The sequence below is a fragment of the Ptiloglossa arizonensis genome, chromosome 14 (assembly GCF_051014685.1).
Source record: "Ptiloglossa arizonensis isolate GNS036 chromosome 14, iyPtiAriz1_principal, whole genome shotgun sequence".
Classification (NCBI taxonomy): Eukaryota; Metazoa; Arthropoda; class Insecta; order Hymenoptera; family Colletidae; genus Ptiloglossa; species Ptiloglossa arizonensis.
In genome coordinates this window covers 4,154,303-4,174,470 of record NC_135061.1, presented here as the reverse complement: position 1 = coordinate 4,174,470, position 20,168 = coordinate 4,154,303, and the positions used below count along the sequence as shown (strand labels likewise).

Sequence of the window (20,168 nt, the reverse complement as noted above, 5' to 3'; positions counted from 1 at the left end):
CGCAGTACGCACTCCCCCAAGTTGTATACTTTCAAGTATCCCGAAATCCTTCCAGGACGTTGTATCCTGTGTCCACTATCTCGTATGCATGTCCGATAAAGCACCGGAGAAATGAAAATGATAAATAAAAAGAAAAGAAAAAATGAACACACGATTATCGAAGCACAAACTCGGATAAGACTATTTGGCATGCTTGCGTTCTCCCCCTCCACTGCGAGGCCCGTATTCTGGCGTGACAATTAAAATGTTTCTGGTTAAGGACGGAAAATGATACGAGCCCAGGCGATAGACATCTGGACAGTTCTTGTACTCGCCTTATCAATCAGTTTCATTTTAATTCGGCTGCGATTCGGTCGCCCCAGGCATGCTACCTTTAGTTCACAATGTGCCTAGCACCTCTCTACGATCTGCACCACTGAACGTGTTGTTACATCGAGTTCTAGAACTTTGCTCTCTTTCTCTCTCTTTCTTTCTTTCTTTCTCTCTGTCTCTGTCTTTTTCTGTTTACTCGTCACTTTTAGTCTCCTCATTGGCTCGTCACGCATTAGAGATCGACAACTCCCAGACTCTTTCGAGTATCCTACGATCTTGGAACAGCTGCAGTTCAATCCCCTGTCGAAACGAAGACAGCAGACTGTCCACTTGTACATATAATGAAGATTTCTTTCAGAATTGATTACCGTTCGAAGATCCCCCCTCCTTATCCAGCACGTCCCGGTATGTCCAGAACCGACACACCGTTCCTTAGACGTCACCCGAACTCTCAACTATTCTAGGTAATAGCACGAAACCAGTTCCACGCGTAGATCCGCCATTTTTTGTTTGTTTTTTTTTTTTGTGTTTTTCTTTCCGTGTATCACTCTTCACCATTGATGTGCGTTCTCTGTTGCAAAGAATACGGGCCACCCCCTGAATATGGCAATCCGATTTCTTCTGTCCATAACCACAAGCCGATCGGAGAGCTTCTGCGTGTGTTCAGTGAAAAGAGATCGCTTATGCGTCGAGAAAACCGATGCATCGATCTCGTTCGAGTTCCAAATCCCGTCTAAACGTTCTCGAATCATTTCCAATCCCTTCGTTGTAATCGGTTCAGTCGTTGATTACGGCGTGGTGCCGGTCTCACTGCTGTCGGTGGTCGCGCGCGCACGATCTAGGACAAAAACGGTGTCCCACCGCCTACGTCAGGTGATTAATCGAGTGTTGTTATTGCGCAACTGTTGTTCGAGCGCCGAGGACGAGGATGACGATCCCGATGTGAAGGCGCAAAGGGAGAAAGAGAGGCGGCAGGCGAACAATGCTAGGGAAAGGTAAGGAAGTCGACGAAAGTGTGCAGTGAATCGCGAACCCACTCGTCGTCCGCCTTGTTAACAACCGATTCGAGAAGAGTTAGGCCCGTATTCTATGTATATGTGAGAAACAGATTTCGATCTCTCTAGCGAAACGATCAGGCTCTCGTGCTATTATGTAGAAGAATGTTGAGAATAATCGAGATACTCCGTATCTTTACCGCCCGTGTTCAATTCTATTCGAAGTTTCCGGTGTTGAAGGTTTCCCACGTTTCGTTAAAAGTGCACCTGAAACTGTACCGGGCTGTCCTCGGATCCGTCTGACGATCTCGTGCAAAAACGTTGGAAACCTTCCACGGAAAGATCGGTATCGAATGTTGGGGAGTAACGATCGGAGGACCGGTTACAATGTTCAATCTACTTCTTCCTTCGAGCGTCGCTTCCCGTTGTTTGTTTCTTCCGAGATTGGTTCTAGCCGCGACGCGCGTAACCGTGATCTGTCGCTTCAGGATACGTATCAGAGATATCAACGAGGCCCTCAAGGAACTTGGAAGAATGTGCATGACGCACTTGAAGACGGATAAACCTCAGACGAAACTCGGTATCCTCAATATGGCCGTCGAAGTGATCATGACGCTCGAACAGCAAGTCAGAGGTACCTATCCATCGGTGAAACTTTGGAATATTTGTTTCTTTCGGAATGTTGTTTAACTGAGGGTTTCGTGTTTGATTGCAGAACGAAATCTTAATCCAAAGGCAGCGTGCTTGAAGAGGAGAGAGGAAGAGAAAGCAGAGGATGGGCCCAAGTTACCTGGCCATCTCGCTGCGCACATAGCACACCCACATCCTCATCCCCACGCGCATTCTCAGCCACCCTTCTCCGCGATGCCTGTGAGTATTGCTTTACGAACCAGTCACCCACGATCGTGAGAAAATGTACCGATCGCTCTGAGGCAATTTTTATATTTTTGAGAGCGATTTATTACGAGTTGACGTTCCTATGACCACATGGTGGAAGTTATACAGTGAGATTGGTGTAATTGTAAGTCGAACGACAATGCCCACTATTGGAAGGTTTCTAGGATCAGTGGTAACGAAGCAAGATCGATGAACACCGGTGGTTTGAGAACTTGGTTCGTTAATATTAACTTAACTATGAATATTTACTTAGATTTATATCTAATATTTAATTACATTTATATCTAAATATTTATTTAGATCGCGATTCGTGACGTCTGTGTTCACTTCGAGACGTTCAAGATCCATGAACACTGGTGGTTTGAGAACTTGAACAACTCCAAGTGAACACAGACCTCACGAATCGCGATCTGAATGAATACTTAGATATAAATCTAATTAAATATTAGATATAAATCTAACTAAATATTAGATATAAATCTAAGTAAATATTTCCAGCTACCGTCTTGATAAACATTTCAAAGATACTATAACATCCACAAAGTGTATCTCTGGCATCTCGCTGTATTCCTTTCGCCAAGTATGGACGATCACGATGAGATCGGGGGATCTCGTTTGAATTTGTTCACGCAATCTGTGCAACCTTCTACGTAAAATTTGTTCTGTTCCAGGGCCCGCCTCCTTCCCTTCAGCACAATCCGTCCCAGCCGCAGTAGCAGCGGCTCAGCGGCGGTGTGATCCTGTGTTAAGGGGTAGATACAGCTTAAAATTTGTCATAGTTTCGGGACTTTCGCGGGACTCGCGCATACAGACAGGACTTAACCTACCAGTTGTACGAATCGAGCAAAATTAAGGGTATTGCAACGGTGTGTCGCGGTAACATTCTTCGAACGTAACGACAATTTACGTTCCACGGAGAGAGAGAGAGAGACGAGAGGACGCTTGGGGCTGGCGGACTGCTCGGGAAACGTTTAGCAGCCGTCGGATTCGAGGATGCTGCGCTGCACCAGCGCAGAACTGTGCATGCCGTATGATCCAAGTGCAACCGGTTACGCTCGGTGTAATATCCGTGATTTTTTCCAAAGTGACTCTAAACGATACGCGCGTACGACGAACAGGAGTATAGAACGGCGGTGGTGGTGGCTCTGTATGCCGTTGCCGAGTCATCGATGACGATGGAGAGTGAGAATGCACGAGTAAGAGCGAGAGAGCGTGGTTACTTTTAAGAGGCATCTACCCGTATACCCCAATCCCCCTCGAAGGCGGCTTCAAATTATTTTTATAAATAGCGAGAAGACAAAGGAATATGGTTCCTCTCTTTCGAGATGTAAGAAGCGTGTAGTTGCGATCGTGATTTTACTGAATCGGTCTACCCCGAACCCCGCTATCTGGCGTATCCCCCGAGAGAAGAAAACAACCCCCTCCCCGGACTCTTGTTCAAATTGGCCACCGTTGCGCGCGCGCATGCGCGTGCTCTCGTGACACGGTGGTGGTTGCGTCGCAAAGAGCGCGATCGCTCCAGGCGGAGAGAGAACTTTCGACACGACGAGGGACGTGGAAAGCTCAGCGTTTCTGGGGACGATCGCGAGCTCGTCCGTGCTAATGAGAAAAAAAAAAAGATCTCACCGTCACGGGTTCCTTAACAGCGTTATCGATAGCTCGCGATCATTGCCCCCGGGCTGGGATTCTCGTCCCTCGCGAAGCTCGGTAAATGACGGTTCTGTTCGTTCGTCGCCGGTTGTAAATACGTAGAAATCAACGACTCTCGTGCCAGGAGCGGCGAGCTGGCGATCCTCCTCGGCGGCTGGCGGGTATAAACAAATAATTGTACATACAAGACGAGACGTACGGTCTCGCTCGCGTGCGTTCCGCGCGAATCGAGGACGCGCGACGACGGCGCGTTCAGGCTAACTTTCTGTACTTACATTGTACGAGGAATAGATGAGAAGGATCGTGATCGATCGTGAGTGAGAGAAAGAGGTCGGGAAGTTTGCGTTGGAACAGGATGGATCCACGATGGAATCGTTTTTCTTCTAGTTTTTTTTCTCCCTCTCTTCTTCTTTTTTTTTTTTTTCTTTCTTTAAACGGTTCAACGATTCGGACCACGAGTATGGGATGGGAGAAAAGAAAAGCGCACGGATCAAGCAAAAAGGCAGTATATAGGTGTGAACGATTGGGGAAGAAGGGAGAGAATGAGAACACGGATCACCTACCCATCGAACACGAAAAAAAGTTCAAACATATCTCACGCATAATTGTATATATACAGCAGCGGCGTACGCCTAACCAATTACCTTATTACGATTATTACGATTATTATTATTATTATTATTATTATTATTATTATTATTATTATTATTATTATTATTAATATTACTATTATTATTATTATTATTATTATCATCATCATCATCGTTATGGTGATTATTATTATTGTCACGAACATGATTTTATTATTATTATTAATTATTATTATTATTATTATTATTATTATTATTATTATTATTATTACTACCGATTAATGATCGCCGAGGAGATCCTTCGTGAGAGAAAAAGGGGACATTTTTGTTTTTGAACAAAAATATAGCTCAACTCAATGTGTACCCAGTTGCCATGTATTTTAATTTATTTAGATTCTTAAATAAATTTTATTGAATAAAAAAAAAAAAGAAAAAAAAAAGAGAAAAGAAAAGAAAAGAAAAGATAAAAAAAAAGAAAAGAAAAAACAACGACGACAAATAATAAGAAGAAGAACAACAAGAAATAAATGGTTACGTGTGTCGAGTGCCCGTGTTTACTCCGTCTCTTTCTGCTCTGCGCTTTGTTTTTCTTGTTCTCTGTGTTGCTCTTATACGTTTCCGTTGTTCGTATTCCCCGTAATCGTATCACGGTACCCGTCTCCCGTAGCGATCGTTTACGGTGTTGTTTATCGTCCACTCCTTCACATATCACGCGTGCAGCAGCTATATTTTTCTTCAAAAGCATGTGTACACCGGACCGATTACGCGCGGTTCCTCCTACGTGAAGCATGTTTCGGCGCGCGTCTCGCTCTCTGTACCTTCGTGTTCCTCTCTCGCTGCCGTCTAGCAATTAACGAACGATCGAACGCGCCCGGCTCTAATTTTCGTTGCTTAGCTCGCTTACCGACCGTTAGGAAAAACGGTACCACCGAAGAGAATAGAATATAGACAGAGAGAGAGAGAGAGTCCTCCGCGAGCACACGAAGCAGGGTGATGAAATCCGTTTGAAAAGAAATTTCCAATGCGTTGTTTTATCGAAGGATCTCAGGATCGTCGTTTCGATGTGGCCGTAACACGGCCGAGATAACTCGCACAACCTCGCTTTACTTTTAATCGACGATCACCGTAATCGCGGCAATTACCTCGAGAAACTGACAGGGGACAACGCGAGAATCAGAGACACGCGATGGATGGTGGATCGTTGTGTGTACGTTACTGCGATAGGTCAGCGGTGATTCATAGGGAGATAAATTACACAGAGACACACGCAAACATACGCGCGCGGTCACGCACTTGTATTCGCGATGGTAATCATGTAAAATAATAACGACAATAAATAGCTCGTAAGCCTCCGTCTAAGCTAGGCGCACACCTGTCGATAGTCTTAGATAGTCAAAGTGGAAGGGCGAGGAGTCCGTGAGATCGAGAAAGATCGAGAACGAGATCTGGTCTCGGTTCGCGACCGTATCGATGGAGCCACTCGAAATCGTTCGGTTTTACACGTTTCGTTCGTTTTGAACACTCACGTACGCACGTTCTGTTTCTCTGGCCTTTTCGGCTCGATGGATGATGAAGCGCCGCGTTGCGGTACGATTTTGCAAAATCGGGCCCGTCTTTCCGTTGATCCCGAAACTTCGATCGGTCGATTCGTCGGAGGAAGATTGCGTCGATGACAAGAAGAAGAACAGGTACTCGGTAGACGAATCGTTCAGTCGCGATTTTCAGAGGTCGAAACGCTGAAGTTCGCGGCGCGTGCTCGGGATCGATGCGGTCTTCTTCTTATCGATCGTATCGCGCTGCTCGTGCTGGGCGTCGTTGAAACTCGGTGGTAGCACGCTCCATAGGATCATTATTAATTTGTGCGGAACACCGACGACTACCCTCGTTTGCCAGGGACACGATTGTCGACAAGCGGAATCTCGCACGTGTACATTAGATCTAAACGACATTATTGTATAATATGTAATTAAAAACGAGAAGCGTACGCTAGGCCTGGCGTGTGGCTCGGTTGGCGTGACACCTGGGCCTTAAGAGGATAATGGAACGATCAATTTCGACATGCATGCGAGTTTATTAACATCGATGAACCACGAGCCGACTATTATGCATATACTGAAAGAGAACAAGAGAGAGAGAGAGAGAGGGTCAGAGTGGTTGAGAAAGGGTGCACGAGAGAGCGAGCGAGTGTGTCGAGAGCGTTTCGTTTGAGAAAGAAAAAAAAATGTATAATTATCGGTAGTAATATTATTATCACTAATAATATAATAAATGTGCCATTTTTTCCATAATCAGGGTGCCTGATAATCTCCGGCTTCACTTTTTTCACGCTTCTCTGCGCCACGGGATTTTTCGTTCCTTCTCGTCTTTTTCAGTTTGCAATTTTTTTTCTTTCTCACTCGAGCTTCCCCGTTTTGTACATTCTACGTTAACCAACACCAACCCACCCCCGTTCTCAGTATTGGACGAACACGCGTAAACGTACCCACGCCTTATGTTTTGTCGCTCATTTGTGTTTCGTTTCGTTTTATTTCTTTTGTCTTTTCTTCCCTTCAGGTGCGTCTCGGTTTTAATTTCGTTCATTCGCCGGCTACTTATTGCGTAGATACGAGCATATACATAGTGTAGATACGTTTAGTCGATAAGATGTATACCTTCAATTGTGTCGGGCAAGTACAGTGAAAGAAGGCCGTATTTGTTGGTTACCTTTTAATCGTTCAGCTGTAAGAGTTCTGCAAATGTCGTCGACCGATGGATGATTGTAATACAGATTTTCAACGTTTTCAGGAAGCCATGGGTGTCAGTGATTTCTTTCTTTTTCGTCCATTGAATACCACTGTCGATGATCAAACGCTGTTCGGAACAATCGGGGATGTACCTTTCCCAGGAACGAACAAAGTATTACACATTTTATAGGAGATGTCGAACTCACTGTTTATCCACATCGATTGAATTTCTAAATGATTTTTTAAGGTGTCCAAATTATTGTCTCGATGCACTACGAAGAAATGGTTAAACCCTTACAGTTGGTCACAAAAGTCTACTTACACTTCATACATTGCAATATCATGGACGATAGAAGAGGTTCGATGATTCTATAAGTAATTGTTAATATTTTATAGGGATTCTATCCAACCCTACCCTATTCTATTGAATTGTTCGAAAAGTCAATTCGTTTTTTTTTTTTTGTTTGGTGAAAATGAAACACGATTCTTTTAGAGCGTACAAACATTTCATTAAATTGTATACTCTCCATTTCTTGGAAAACGAAATGACTTCACAAACAACTCAATAATGTTCCGTATAGATTTTGTACATCAGTCGGACCAATCGAAGAACATTGTAGAAAGAATATTTATTAAGCTGGTTCGTAAACAAGAATAGACAAATACAGAATACAATGTCAGAAAACTGTACATAAAATATCCCAGATACATCGAGTGTACAAAAATTGTTCTCGTCGTTACACTCCTTGTTATTTATTAACCCTTGGGGTAAACGTAAACGACCCTGTAACAAATCGTATCTTCCTGAGTCTATGTATAATTTAAATGACTAATTTTCCGTCTTACGATAAAAGAAAAAACGTCCAACAACCGTTCTTATGTTCAGTGCGCGTAGGTGTCAACTTTCTCCAACAATGACGAGACGACATAATAGTGACAAGGTTATGTACTTTGTACACCGAGTTTATCGGTCTGTAATTGTTTACCATAATTGAAAAATGGTTCGCCAGAGTTTGGATACTTATTTGACAACTCCCCGACTGTTCCGAGCAGTATACTTCGACGAACGATCATCGAGTTTACCTATTGCCTGGACTCCTCCATTCACAGTGACGCGTTGCGTGGGTTCAATGTTCTCGCGATTCGATTAGGGAATCGCGTTGCGAATTTAGCACGATCGCTTACGACCTTTGACCTCTCGATGTTTGCGTCAAATACGCGGATGTTCCTGATCTCGCGTAATTAATTACGCGTTGCGTCGAAAAACGAACTCTTCCCACCGATTTGTGTAACTTCTTCGAGCTACGCGTTCATCCAGTAGGGAATTTGTTCGTAGAAATGGAAGAGAAACGTTTAACGGATACCATTTTAATAGAGTTTCACGCCAAGTACAAAACAGAGACGACGAAGGAGTACTCGTTTGGTGAACAATCACAGGAAGTCGCTTTCCTCGTGATCCGCGTCCATCTTGATCAGAAAGAATTAACATTTCGATTGGACTCGCGGATATGTCACCCAAACGCGATCATTTTTATTAGCGCGGTCATTCGACGATCTTTATCCTGTATCACAGTCACTTTTGTTAATAATCGTCGTACACTTGCGCGACGAAACCTCACGGTTATCATGACAGCACAACTTCCAGGTTGAATCGAGCGTTGTCGATCTCGTTCGCGAGTTCAGGACCTCAGACCGAAGAGAGCTTCCTCTTCATGATGAAGTACGCCACGAATTTGTAAATCACGTAATTGACGAACAGCAGAACGATATCGAGCCAGTACTTGCCATCCGACATGGACAGATCTGCCATGAGTGTCTCTGGTACGCGATAGTGGCAGTAGTTCTTTGAGCAGGACAGTTTCTCACGATTGAAACTGTACATGGTGTGCACCAATCCGTGCACCGAGTACTTGAGGTAGCTCAGGTAGCTGACGTAGTAGAGAATGGTCGGCATGTGGTTGTACAGAGCCAGAAAACCGGACATGGCCAACATCGCGGAGAGAATGATCGCCGCTGTGAATGTTCCGTTGATGGGATCGAGCAAAGTGCCGATCAATAAACCGAAACTCTCCGCTACCATAGTGGTGAGTATCGTCACGGTCAGAAACATGAGGAATCTGTTGGTGTCCATTGGTTGACGGCTGAGGAAGTAAGAAGGTGAACCGTAAGCGAGGACTGACAACATCTGCACAGGTAGACTACAGATCACGGTTGCGGCGTAGTACGTTCTCAGCTGGTACCAGTTGTTGAACCTCTCCTTTTTCAACGTGGAGAACTCCGAAGGGAACTTGAGCACCGCTGGCATCATGCTTGTGTAACACAGATAGACCGATGTGACCAAGAAAAACCCCACGTTGCTGATCGTTTTGCCACCGTCGGTACCGCTGTCCGTGAACAACAAACCCAACAGTATACCCATTAGAAAATGAAGGAACAGTTTCAAGTGCGTGACCGTCCAGTCTCTGAAGAGTTGAATCATGCAACGGTGAATCAGCACGACGAACCTCTCCATCTCGGATGGCGTTTGCACCAACACGGTCGCTTTGCGTTCGTTCGCTCGAGCGTTGACAGAATCCTTCTTCGTGATCCTGGACACGTTCGAACGCCATGGTCGCTCGTTGTTGTCGGCCAACTTGGCCAATTGCTCCTTGAAGTTCCCGTACTCGTTGCTGACCACTTCGATCATGTAGTCGGCGGGATTGTGGTACTTGGGGCAGTTCAGTCCTACACTGGAGAAATAAGCGATCGTGTTCTTGGTGGCGCCATCGTACATGCACCTGCCATCCGATAAGAGGTAGACACTGTCGAACATCTCGTAGATCGATGCGCTGGGCTGGTGGATCGTACAGATAATGGTTCTGCCAGCCTTGGCCAAGCTGTGCAGTAACCTGATGCACTGGTAAGACGAGAGAGAGTCGAGACCGGTCGTTGGCTCGTCCAGGAACATCACCGGTGGATTGTCAATCAGTTCCAGGGCAATGCTCAGTCTCTTCTTCTGGCCTCCACTCAACTGACTGCACTTGGTCTTCTTGGTCTTGCTGAGATCCAAGTTCTCCAATACATCGTCGATCAGCATCTCCTTGGCTTTTCGACTGAGACTGCTACCGATCTTCAGATTGGTCGCCATTCGCATAGCCTCCAACACGGTGAACAATGGATGCAGCTTGTCGTCCTGTTGAATGTAACACGATTGCTTCCTGTACTCCTTCCAAGTGTACTTGCCCTCCCTGCCTACGTAGTCGATCTGCCCTTTGTACTTGCCTCGTTCGAATCCGGTGAGTATGTTCAGCAATGTGGACTTGCCCGCGCCAGACGGGCCCATGATGGCCGACAACTCACCGGACTTAAAGACACCGCTCACTCCGTTCAGAATCTGCTTGAAAGGACCGTAGAATCTTTCACGAGTCTCGTAGGTGATGTTGGAGAACTCGATGTCGATCGTGGACGCCTGTGGAAGGTTTACCAACACCACTCGCTGATACATCTCGACCCAGTGAACTGTGTGACCCAATGAGAACAGACTCAACTTTATGCGAGACGCTGCGCGGAATCGTCCGTTATCTGCGAGTCTGTTATCTCTAGACCAGTGACAGTCGTTGGTTAGCTGTTCGTCTTGAAGAGATACATCGGTTCGTCGACGATCTTTCGCGAAATGTACGCAACAATTGTTTGGAATTCTGAACGGATGAAAATTCGAACAGGTGGAATTTTCAAGTGCGATGTCTCGTTCACGTTTCCCTCGTTTTTAAGATAATCGTTCATACACGATGCTTCTCGACTATCGAACGAGATGGTTCGTCCGCGTGTCGTGCAATTCGCGCAGATCCTCCACGGACGAAGGACGAGCTCTATCCGCCGGTGGACACGATCAGACTGACATGCAGTTGGTGTCGCGAGCGTGTTCGAGATATCGTTTCCCTCGTTTCGTTCGTCGTTCGTCCATTGGCCGAAAGAACGTTCACGCAACCGTCACGTAGACGCAAAAAATCTTTCCAGACGAGAAAATGGACAGCATTTTTCCATCGATTTGTTCCCTATTCCGGCGCCACGATACCGATGGTATCCTCTCGACGTTTGCCTCGATACGGCGTCCTTTTTCTTCCGCGTGTAACAAGCTTCGGACTTTGGTGTTTCTCGTGCCGGTGTGTCTGTAACCAGTTTTTTTTTTTTCTATTATTTAACGCTACGATCGATTCGCGATTGTACGTTTCGCTTCGACGAATCGTGGGTGCGAGATTTACAAATCTGGAAATTGAATTCTCTGTACGATAATTACAAAACCAGGCAGTTTTAATTTTCAGATTTGGAAATTTCACTTTCGCGGGGTGGTCCACATCGTGCAATTCGTCTACGGTAAAATTGCACAATAATATTTTAATTTTATACAGTTTTGTAACGAATATTGACTGATTCTTTTTTTTAATTTTTTTTTTGCTATTTGCTAAAACGAATGACGAATTACCGACAGTGAGCGAATACAAAGATGATTTCACAAATGTTGATCGCTTCTTTTCGAAATTCTCGGTTTCGATTTGTGCTTTCTCTACTGATTTCCATAAGAATCTTCAAGTTCACCGTATCCGAAAGGTTACACCAATTAAATGTCATGATTCAACAAATTTGTTTAGTATCTTGCTATATTTTACTTCTTCCTTACAACAATTACGTAATAATCATATAATTTATATTTGTATTAACATGTTAGAGGAAAACAACATTTTACAACGAGATTGAACATTTTGCTTCCTGTATGTTACAAAGTGATACGTATAATCGGAAATAATTATTATTTCGAAAAATATATTACAAGAATTGATTCGGTTTCAAGGAGCTGACCAGATTAAAGTTGAACAAACATTCTTCTCAAAATCGATTCTCAAGGTGGATTTTAAGCTCACCTTTACTATGTTAAATGAAACAGTTTGCATAGTTTTTCGACCAATCCAAAGAGAAATTTAGCAATCTTCAAGAATATGGGATTGAGGTGACATTAAACGTAAATATGCAAATGTTTACAAGCTAAAAGTCGAAATTTATTGGAAGAACCGAACGAAGAAATATCAGCAGGACGTACTTGGTTTATTTCGTGTTTCCAAGGCTTTAATTAGACACGTATTTGTCACACTGCGTGACGCTGTTTTTTTTGTTCAATTACATGCAATGTTCAGCAATTGACGGTGACATTCGAACGAAACGAGTGCAACGTGACACGATCGTTTAACTCGAGCTTAAATGTCATGCCATGTTTTGTAATTTTGTCCATCTTCAGTGCTGCCTCGAATTGAAACGATAACAGTGTTTTGCACTAAAGAGGACAAAATTAACGTGTTATTAATTCACAACGAGAATTACCCAAATCAGATCTTTATACAATCTGACACAGACAGTGGTAAAGATCGAGACATCCAGAGTCGAGTAATAATTAGTATATTCGCAATTAGTATTGTTTTGTAACTGCTTTGTCACTTGATTGCAAAATCAGGTTATATGGAATTATATATTGTTATGCAATGGAAATCACATAAGAAATAATTTGCATTTGAGTGAACCTTGACATGTTTTTGTTTCTTGGTAGGAAAAGTTTGCACCTTCGATGAATTAATTATGCTCCTGTTACTTACGTTACCTGTGCTCTATGACAATTCCACAACGAATTTTAAGCAATGTCATTTTCTACATTTGTTACTTAATTCTGCTGACGCAACTCGTCGAGTTCCTACCGGAAGTTTTGTTATTAGCTGCATGGGTATCTTAATCGGTATCGATTAAACTGTCTTTGGAAACTTCATTTGTTTAAACGATGTATGTACGTAAATTTTGTCTAGTTAGGGATGCTACTGAAATTCCACGTTAATTAAAAAAGTAAATCGACCGGTGATAATTGGGACGCATTAAGAATATATTCAGTCACCAGATATGTAAAACATCGTATAGTACAGCTGAGAAGAATTGAGAAAAATATATAATATATTTTTCCAACGAAACAATATATTATTATTTTTTCAACGAAACAATATATTATTAATTTTTGCAAGCGTGTGACTCATTCCGAGACGAATTCATTGCTCTCGACGTATTGTTCTTCAGAAGCATCGAAGGCTATTTATTATTTTTAAAAGCTTTAATAAACATCCAGGAAATGTTTCGTACTTTCTGTGTATATGAAATTTGGAAGGATGACTAGACATCCTTTTTTTGTGAATGCATAAAATAAATAAAAATTCCGTAACAATAAAATGAAAAAATAAAACTTGTAAATACAAAATCCATCTTCTTTGGTCATCTCTGTGATTTTATAAAAGTTCACTGCTTACACAATTATAAAGGAATATAAAAACACTTGTCTTATAGATGCACATAAATTCTCGAGGAACATGTTTAATAAAAATGTCAAATATAGATTGTAATATTTATTGGGCAAATAACGAATTGAAAGTTATTCATCTATTTGCTATTTTTATAATTTTTCCAGCTCTGATGGGAAACTGAATGCACCAATTTTTATTGTAGAAGTATATTTGGAACGTTTATTTCGAATGACGAATAGTTCGGTAAATAATAAGATATGCCTTATGCGTATATGAGTTTAAATGGTACGTGATGAAAAACAATTTACTCGTGGTATAATGTTACTCGATAAATACAAGAAATTTAACGAGATTTAATCGAGGCGAGGACTTAACGTTATCTGTGAACCTGGTAAGAATTTAAACAACGATCGATAAATTCTTTCTAGCAATCTATTGTAAAATTATAAATAACATTGTCTTGTGAATTCAAGGAAGAACTTGTTCGATTAAAGAGTAATTTATAAGCGTCGATCGGTTAAATTATACCATGCCTATGGTTTCATTTTTGAATTGACAAACGAACCGAGACAGATGGAATATTCGAGTCGAATGCATCGATGTTGTCACAAACCATGATTAAAAAAAGGAAGATAATCGACAGGCTGCTAAATATGATCTAGAAGGAAAATAATTGGATTTTAAATGCATAACACATCGTGATAAGAAATTACGTAATTAACAAAGTACATTGCGTCGTAATTTACTTAGTCGTATTTCCGGTTTAAAGATTTCGTATAAGTTCTACAACTTGCCAATTATTTACGACCGTTACTTTACGTTTTCGCATCGTAATCAGGAGCATAACACGATGTACGAGCTGGATTTTTGCGAGATTGCAACAATTACCTGATCATCTTGAAATTTGTTCGTAAAACTGTTTGAAAAAATGTCAAGTGCCTCGTCAGCTCGAACGATAGCTTCATTATTCGGTTATCCTGTAATTCGCTTGTTCTGTGAAACAAACAGGTTTCACGTCAAATATTACGTAAATGTAATCTTGAACCTCGTACAATGTCTCACCTTGAATCGACGAGGAAATTACTCGTAGAGTAATTTTACCGAGACGAGTGCATTGTCTCTGCGAAGTTATTTTTCTTCCGTGATAAAAGCTCTTTTATCCATACCAATGAGATGGAATTAGTAGATTGGAGACAGTTTTATGAGAAGAGTATTTATTTAAGAGAGTATTTATCTTAAGAGAAGAGTATTTATTTCTCTGATATCGAGAAACCGCCAAGTTACATTGGCCCACTATACAAAGTGTCCCAATTATCACCGGTCGATTTGAATTTCGCGCTGTTTTTAAAACGTCGAACCGATCAATCTGAAACTTGACATATATCATCTAGACAGATGGGAAATTAATCGTGGAAAATTTGACACCTTTGGACTTTTTTCTTTGGGATCGTATCGAAGGTAAGGTTTATGCCGACAATCCAGTGACAATCCTAAAGCCGAAAAACAACATCGAACGCGTCAAATTTTGGGAAAAGATCGGTGGTCTGTGAAAAAATCCGGGGCCACCATTTGAAAGATATCTTGTTCCATTATGAACTCCCAAGTTTGTACTTTTAAATAAAAAAAAAGTATCAAGATTACTTGAACCGTTTGAGTTTTATTCAAAAAGTAAATCGACCGGTGATAATTGGGACGCATTAAGAATATATTCAGTCATCAGATATGTAAAACATTTGTATAGTACAGCTGAGAAGAATTGAAAAAAAGCAGGAAAAATTCTAAAATTTAACGAGATAAAAGTAAAACAAAATTAAGAGTGTAAAAAGAAGGAATAAAAAACTTCTGAATGACTTCCAGGCAACTTTGTAACAGGTAGGTAATAAATACAAGCATTGACCAATGATTAATTAATCTCGTTGAATTCCGTAATTGTGAAGTCTCGGAATATTCGTTACATCTTTCCTGTACCAACGGTCATTTAATTGTACACATTGTATCGACATATAAATTGTTAAATTACACTAAACGTAGTTCGAAGTGATATACACTTTGTATCTATAATTTGTCACTTAAACGAAAAAATGAATGTGTCGTTGAGTTGCGCGGATACATCGTTGATGGTAATTTATTAATGCCTGGTCAATGATTTCAAATGTAATTCAATTATTGACCCGGTTACACAACCGCTCCTGTGAAGTACAATCGAAAGATAAATCATTCAGCGATCATTAATATACAGACGGACCTTAAACCCGGGAAAATTAGAGCGAATAATAAAAATTCTTGTCCAGTCTGACCTCTTATAATAATATTTTTTTCCCCATTGTTGCTGCGTCTTCCAGTTGATACAAATTGTGATTCGAAACGAGTAACGATTCTGTTGGTATATAATTTGTTCGTTAAAAAATTTGCAGCTCGCCACGATACGAATCGCAATTCAAATCTACCGGAAATTACGACAGTTAATGTTTTAAGCATCAATTGAAAAAAAAGCATACCTTAACATTTTGATAAATTTCAAATTGTTTGGAATTTAACATAAACGTAATATTATACTTTGCGACGAAAAATATGTGTTTTAGGAACACGATGGACAAGATTTTGTTTAATTTCATTTTTACTTGGAAGCATAAAAGAGAAGTTTATTTAATTTTTTTATACAGAATTCGATTCTTTTTGGTATCTGTTTCAAATATTTTTAAACATTTCTGAAAATAACGAATACCAAGTATCGGAAAAACCAAAAAACTACAAGAAATAACCATCGTTGTTCATGAATCGATTCTTGTTAAAATTCAATCGAATTTTAAAACGAGAAGATAAAATTAAAACATGGCTATAAAATTTCATTGAATTCCATTCAGATGTTTAGATTTCTTTTAATAGTCAAAATATGATCAATGATTCTTAAATTGTGTATTTTTGTGAAAAATATTTCGCAATTTTAATCAATTGCAATACTTTTCGATCCATAAAGAAATAAGAAGAAAAAAACGTCTCTTGAAAAAAGAAACGAAATCGTAGAATAATAAGCGTCTCTTTTTTGTTTTATCTGTTTCTCAGAGACAACGAAGGTCGTACACTCTATACTGATGTTATTGATGTTATTATATTATTATGGGCGACAACGTCTGCGGGAATAAGAATGATCCTGTCACGGTCGTAATTGTTCTTCAAGCCCGGAAAATTTTGTCGTTATGTTTACAATACAGGGTGAAACGCTCGTTAACAATTATTTAGATCAAAGTAAATGCAAATTTCAGCGAAGAGTATGAATCACGTTAATTGTAGCGCGTTACAGACACGCACGGAGGCTATGATTGCTTCAATATAAATAATTACTAACGGCAGAAGAAAATGCTCGAACATTAACATATTGAAAAAAGCGTTCGATCGCTGAGACGATAACAAGATCAACAAACTGAATAAAAGAAACATAAATTAACGTATGCGCATTTTAACATTTACTGCTACTGTGGGAGGATTGATATTATTTACGAAATACGTGACCAATTTTAACTTATTTTACTCATTGTTTTTCTCGTGCTGTAATCTTAAAATTGGAGTTTTCTTTAACAGAGAATGGACTGAATTCGAACATTGGGTGTCAAATTCTGTGAAAATAAATTTAAACATGGCCTCTTTCGGAGTATTTTCAATTGTACCTTATTTAAATCGTTTCTGAGCAATTAAAATTGCGTATAATGGAAAATAATCGGATTAAGGTCGCGTTATCTTACAGATTGGTTAGTAATATTCTAATGGAGATGTACTAAACGGTTAAAGAATTGTTTATTTTCATTAACGATTGACTCATCCTTGCAAGTATGCCTTATATATAGCATTCGGTTTTATGCATACAGATAATCCGAGACTTGCTTGCTGTAGTTCTGTCTCACTCACTTGAATCTCATTAACTTACCTCGTCGAGTGTCACATGCACACTCGATTTTCACATGAGATAAAGAAGTTCGATCGAGGAGTAGAAATGCTATTTTAAACGATTACATAACGTGTAGCGGAATTGGATTGCAATTGAGTCTACTATAAAATTCATTTGCATCGATAAGTATACTGAAAATATTGTTTACTTATGCAATGAATTGGTAATCGTCGTTTAAATTACACTAGTTTGTTTTCAATGACATTAAACAATTACATGGTGATGTAGGATCTACGAAACGTTGTACGAAGTGTTATTATTCATCGTGACGTCAAGTTCAAATTTGTAACTTTCCAAAGGTAGGTCTTATCTTTTAAAATCTTCATCAACAAGGACCTAGTATGTATTAAACTATTCAATAACAGAAATGCATGGTAGTATTTATTGTAATTTATTACTATTCTTATTGTTTGACTGGTACGATATTATGTTAAAATTTGGCAAACCTACAGATCAACGTACCATACATAATTGAATATTTCAATTTCTATTGTTATACTTCAATAATAAAAATGTGTTGTCTTTTAAAAATGTCTACGATTCTGTAATCTCGAAAATCGCGATCTCAAGCCTAATTTTCAAAAACCACGAGTTTTTGTAAAAGCCCAGAATTTTCGATAATGATGAGATATTGCACGAAAAGTAGAAACGTTTAAGAAAGAAAGGAGTAATTCAATTTGAATTTAAATTCCAAACCACGATGGTTATCCGAATTGGAGAAAGTGTTAATAATTATTAACAATATCCCAGTACGAATAATAGCTGAAAAGCCATCAATTTGTTGAAATATTCGGTTAGATCGAACAAAGACAATTAGTGGTAAGTTACCATCTTGGAGGGTATAAATAGACCCGCCAGTTGCCGAAAATATTCCACAAGGACTCCCATGGTGAACGAACATCTCTTCTTTGGATACCTGGACCCACCACAGACTATGATGGATGTTGATTGACCCCTTGGTAACCGGTACTAACCAGCAATAGAAGGTGGTACTTGTGACTAGTCCTTAATTTTTTTTTTTCTAGATTTTTCCATTTATTTTTTTTGTTCCTATCATATACACCTGTATTTACTCATCGTTCTAATTTGTACTTTTTTTTCCACGTTTATTTTCTGTGTTACTGCACGAACGTATTTAACCATTAACTCACATGCACTGTGTTAATTTTTTGGTCATGATTTCTTGTCTTGGTTACCATTTGTCATAAATTTAATTAAGCTACTTTACCTATTAGGTATATCAGAAAACAAGGACGAAGATCGAAGAGGACTGCTTAGACGCATCCTCCGAGGGATCGTTGATTTTAAGTTTAGATTAAGTTAGTCTTAAGGCCACCATGTAAGAGTATCTGTGATCTGTCGAGCAATTATTCAATCTTTAGCTTATTTTTGCTCGCTTGCTCGTTCCTCAGTCCGGTCACCACTTCTAGTTGCATAAGCAAGTGACCGGCCTTGTAGCTGGTCCGAACGGTCAATTGCCGTCTTTTTTCGTGCGTGCGCTTCTAGAGAAATATGTAGCGAACACAGAGGGAGAATTTTCATCTCTGTTTCTGTGGAAGCCACCGATCGAGGAGAGGACCCTCTCTTCCGTAATCCTTCGCAAATCGTGTCCACGTTTGTCTGAGGACCACCAAACACTCCGATAGAACCGACCCAAAACTCAAACACCGATCATATCATAAATTATAAGAATGAAACAAATGTAAAGTTAATGTGTCAAATGGACTATCATTACTTTGCATGCCTTCTAATATTAAGAAATATGTCCGATACATGTTCTCGCTTGGAAAGATTGACCAACGCGTGTAATGCCGAAATAATCCGTAGTGTACTTAGGCTAGTTACTTTGTATATAAGAATAAATTCTACGTTGCAACATAGAAAAATTTTCGTGTCGCATAAGAATGTATGATATTTAAAGTATGCAGATGAAAAGTAGGAATATGATTGCAACTGGATAAAACATGTACAAAATATCTCGAGTTTTTTAATTATAAGATTCCTCTCCCTTTCCTGCATTACTATGAATCGCTTTATCGATAATTGAATGACGTCATTTCCAAGAATCCGCGGAATAAGAATACCTCCTCGGCTATCGTGTTCTCCTGGTACCAAAGTCCCAAAATCAGCGAAAAATTCTATCAAAAGTTCAAAAATTCCTTTGAAATTTTAAAGTTCAGATTATAATATGTAGTTTATTATTCATGTATAATTTCATTTCACCAAATTTCTTGGAAATGACATCATTTCCAAAAATCTACAAAATGAGAATACCTCCTGGTCCATCATGTTCTTTCGATACCATAGTCTCAAATCCGAATCAGAGCTCGAGATGAGAATATAAAATCTGAATATAACCTTTCATTGTTTACATGCAATAATTTTTTTTAATTTTTTTTTAAATTTCCTCGATTAGTATGTTTTCCTCTCTTATCGGTCTGAAGATAATTTAATCATTTTTCTTCGATGCAAAGTACGTAATTTATCAAGAGAATGTTCCACGCTCCATTACGTGTGTATAAGAGAACATAGTGGCGTTGTTTGCATCCTCTAGTGTTAATCGGCAAACATTGTCAAAAGCATTCGACCAGTTTTTACGCTAGGAATTGGTCAGGTCATCAACACGCCCGTTATCTCTGTACTGTTACTTGTATTGCGAAAGATACTCCTTTGGATCTTTAGTTCGCACGTGCCTTCGAGTAAACTTTAGTTTTCGAAACGTTCGACGGAATTCCATGTTCGATTTCGTT

General features: G+C 40.1%; 1 protein-coding gene and 1 pseudogene across 15 annotated transcripts in view; one reads left to right on the top strand and one right to left on the bottom strand.

Annotated features, from left to right (window-relative positions):
* The window catches only part of LOC143154311 (protein daughterless-like), a 279,566-nt gene extending 272,302 nt beyond the window's left edge, over nt 1-7,264 (top strand). For 7 of the 14 annotated variants that reach the window (XM_076326299.1, XM_076326306.1, XM_076326305.1 and 4 more), the window contains 3 exons: nt 1,796-1,941; nt 2,023-2,177; nt 2,876-7,264. In XM_076326299.1, the coding sequence (XP_076182414.1) occupies nt 1,796-1,941; nt 2,023-2,177; nt 2,876-2,920 (346 nt within the window). In that variant the 3' untranslated portion in view covers nt 2,921-7,264. Of the gene's footprint in view, nt 1-1,217; nt 1,308-1,795; nt 1,942-2,022; nt 2,178-2,875 lie in introns of all 14 variants that reach the window. The other 7 variants (XM_076326309.1, XM_076326308.1, XM_076326311.1 and 4 more) reach the window with 3 other exon arrangements.
* Nucleotides 5,707-20,168, bottom strand: part of LOC143154313 (ATP-binding cassette subfamily G member 4 pseudogene) — a 27,502-nt pseudogene continuing 13,040 nt past the window's right edge. The window contains exon 2 of the transcript XR_012994042.1: nt 5,707-11,315. The product of XR_012994042.1 is annotated as an ATP-binding cassette subfamily G member 4 pseudogene (transcript). The remainder of the gene's footprint in view (nt 11,316-20,168) is intronic.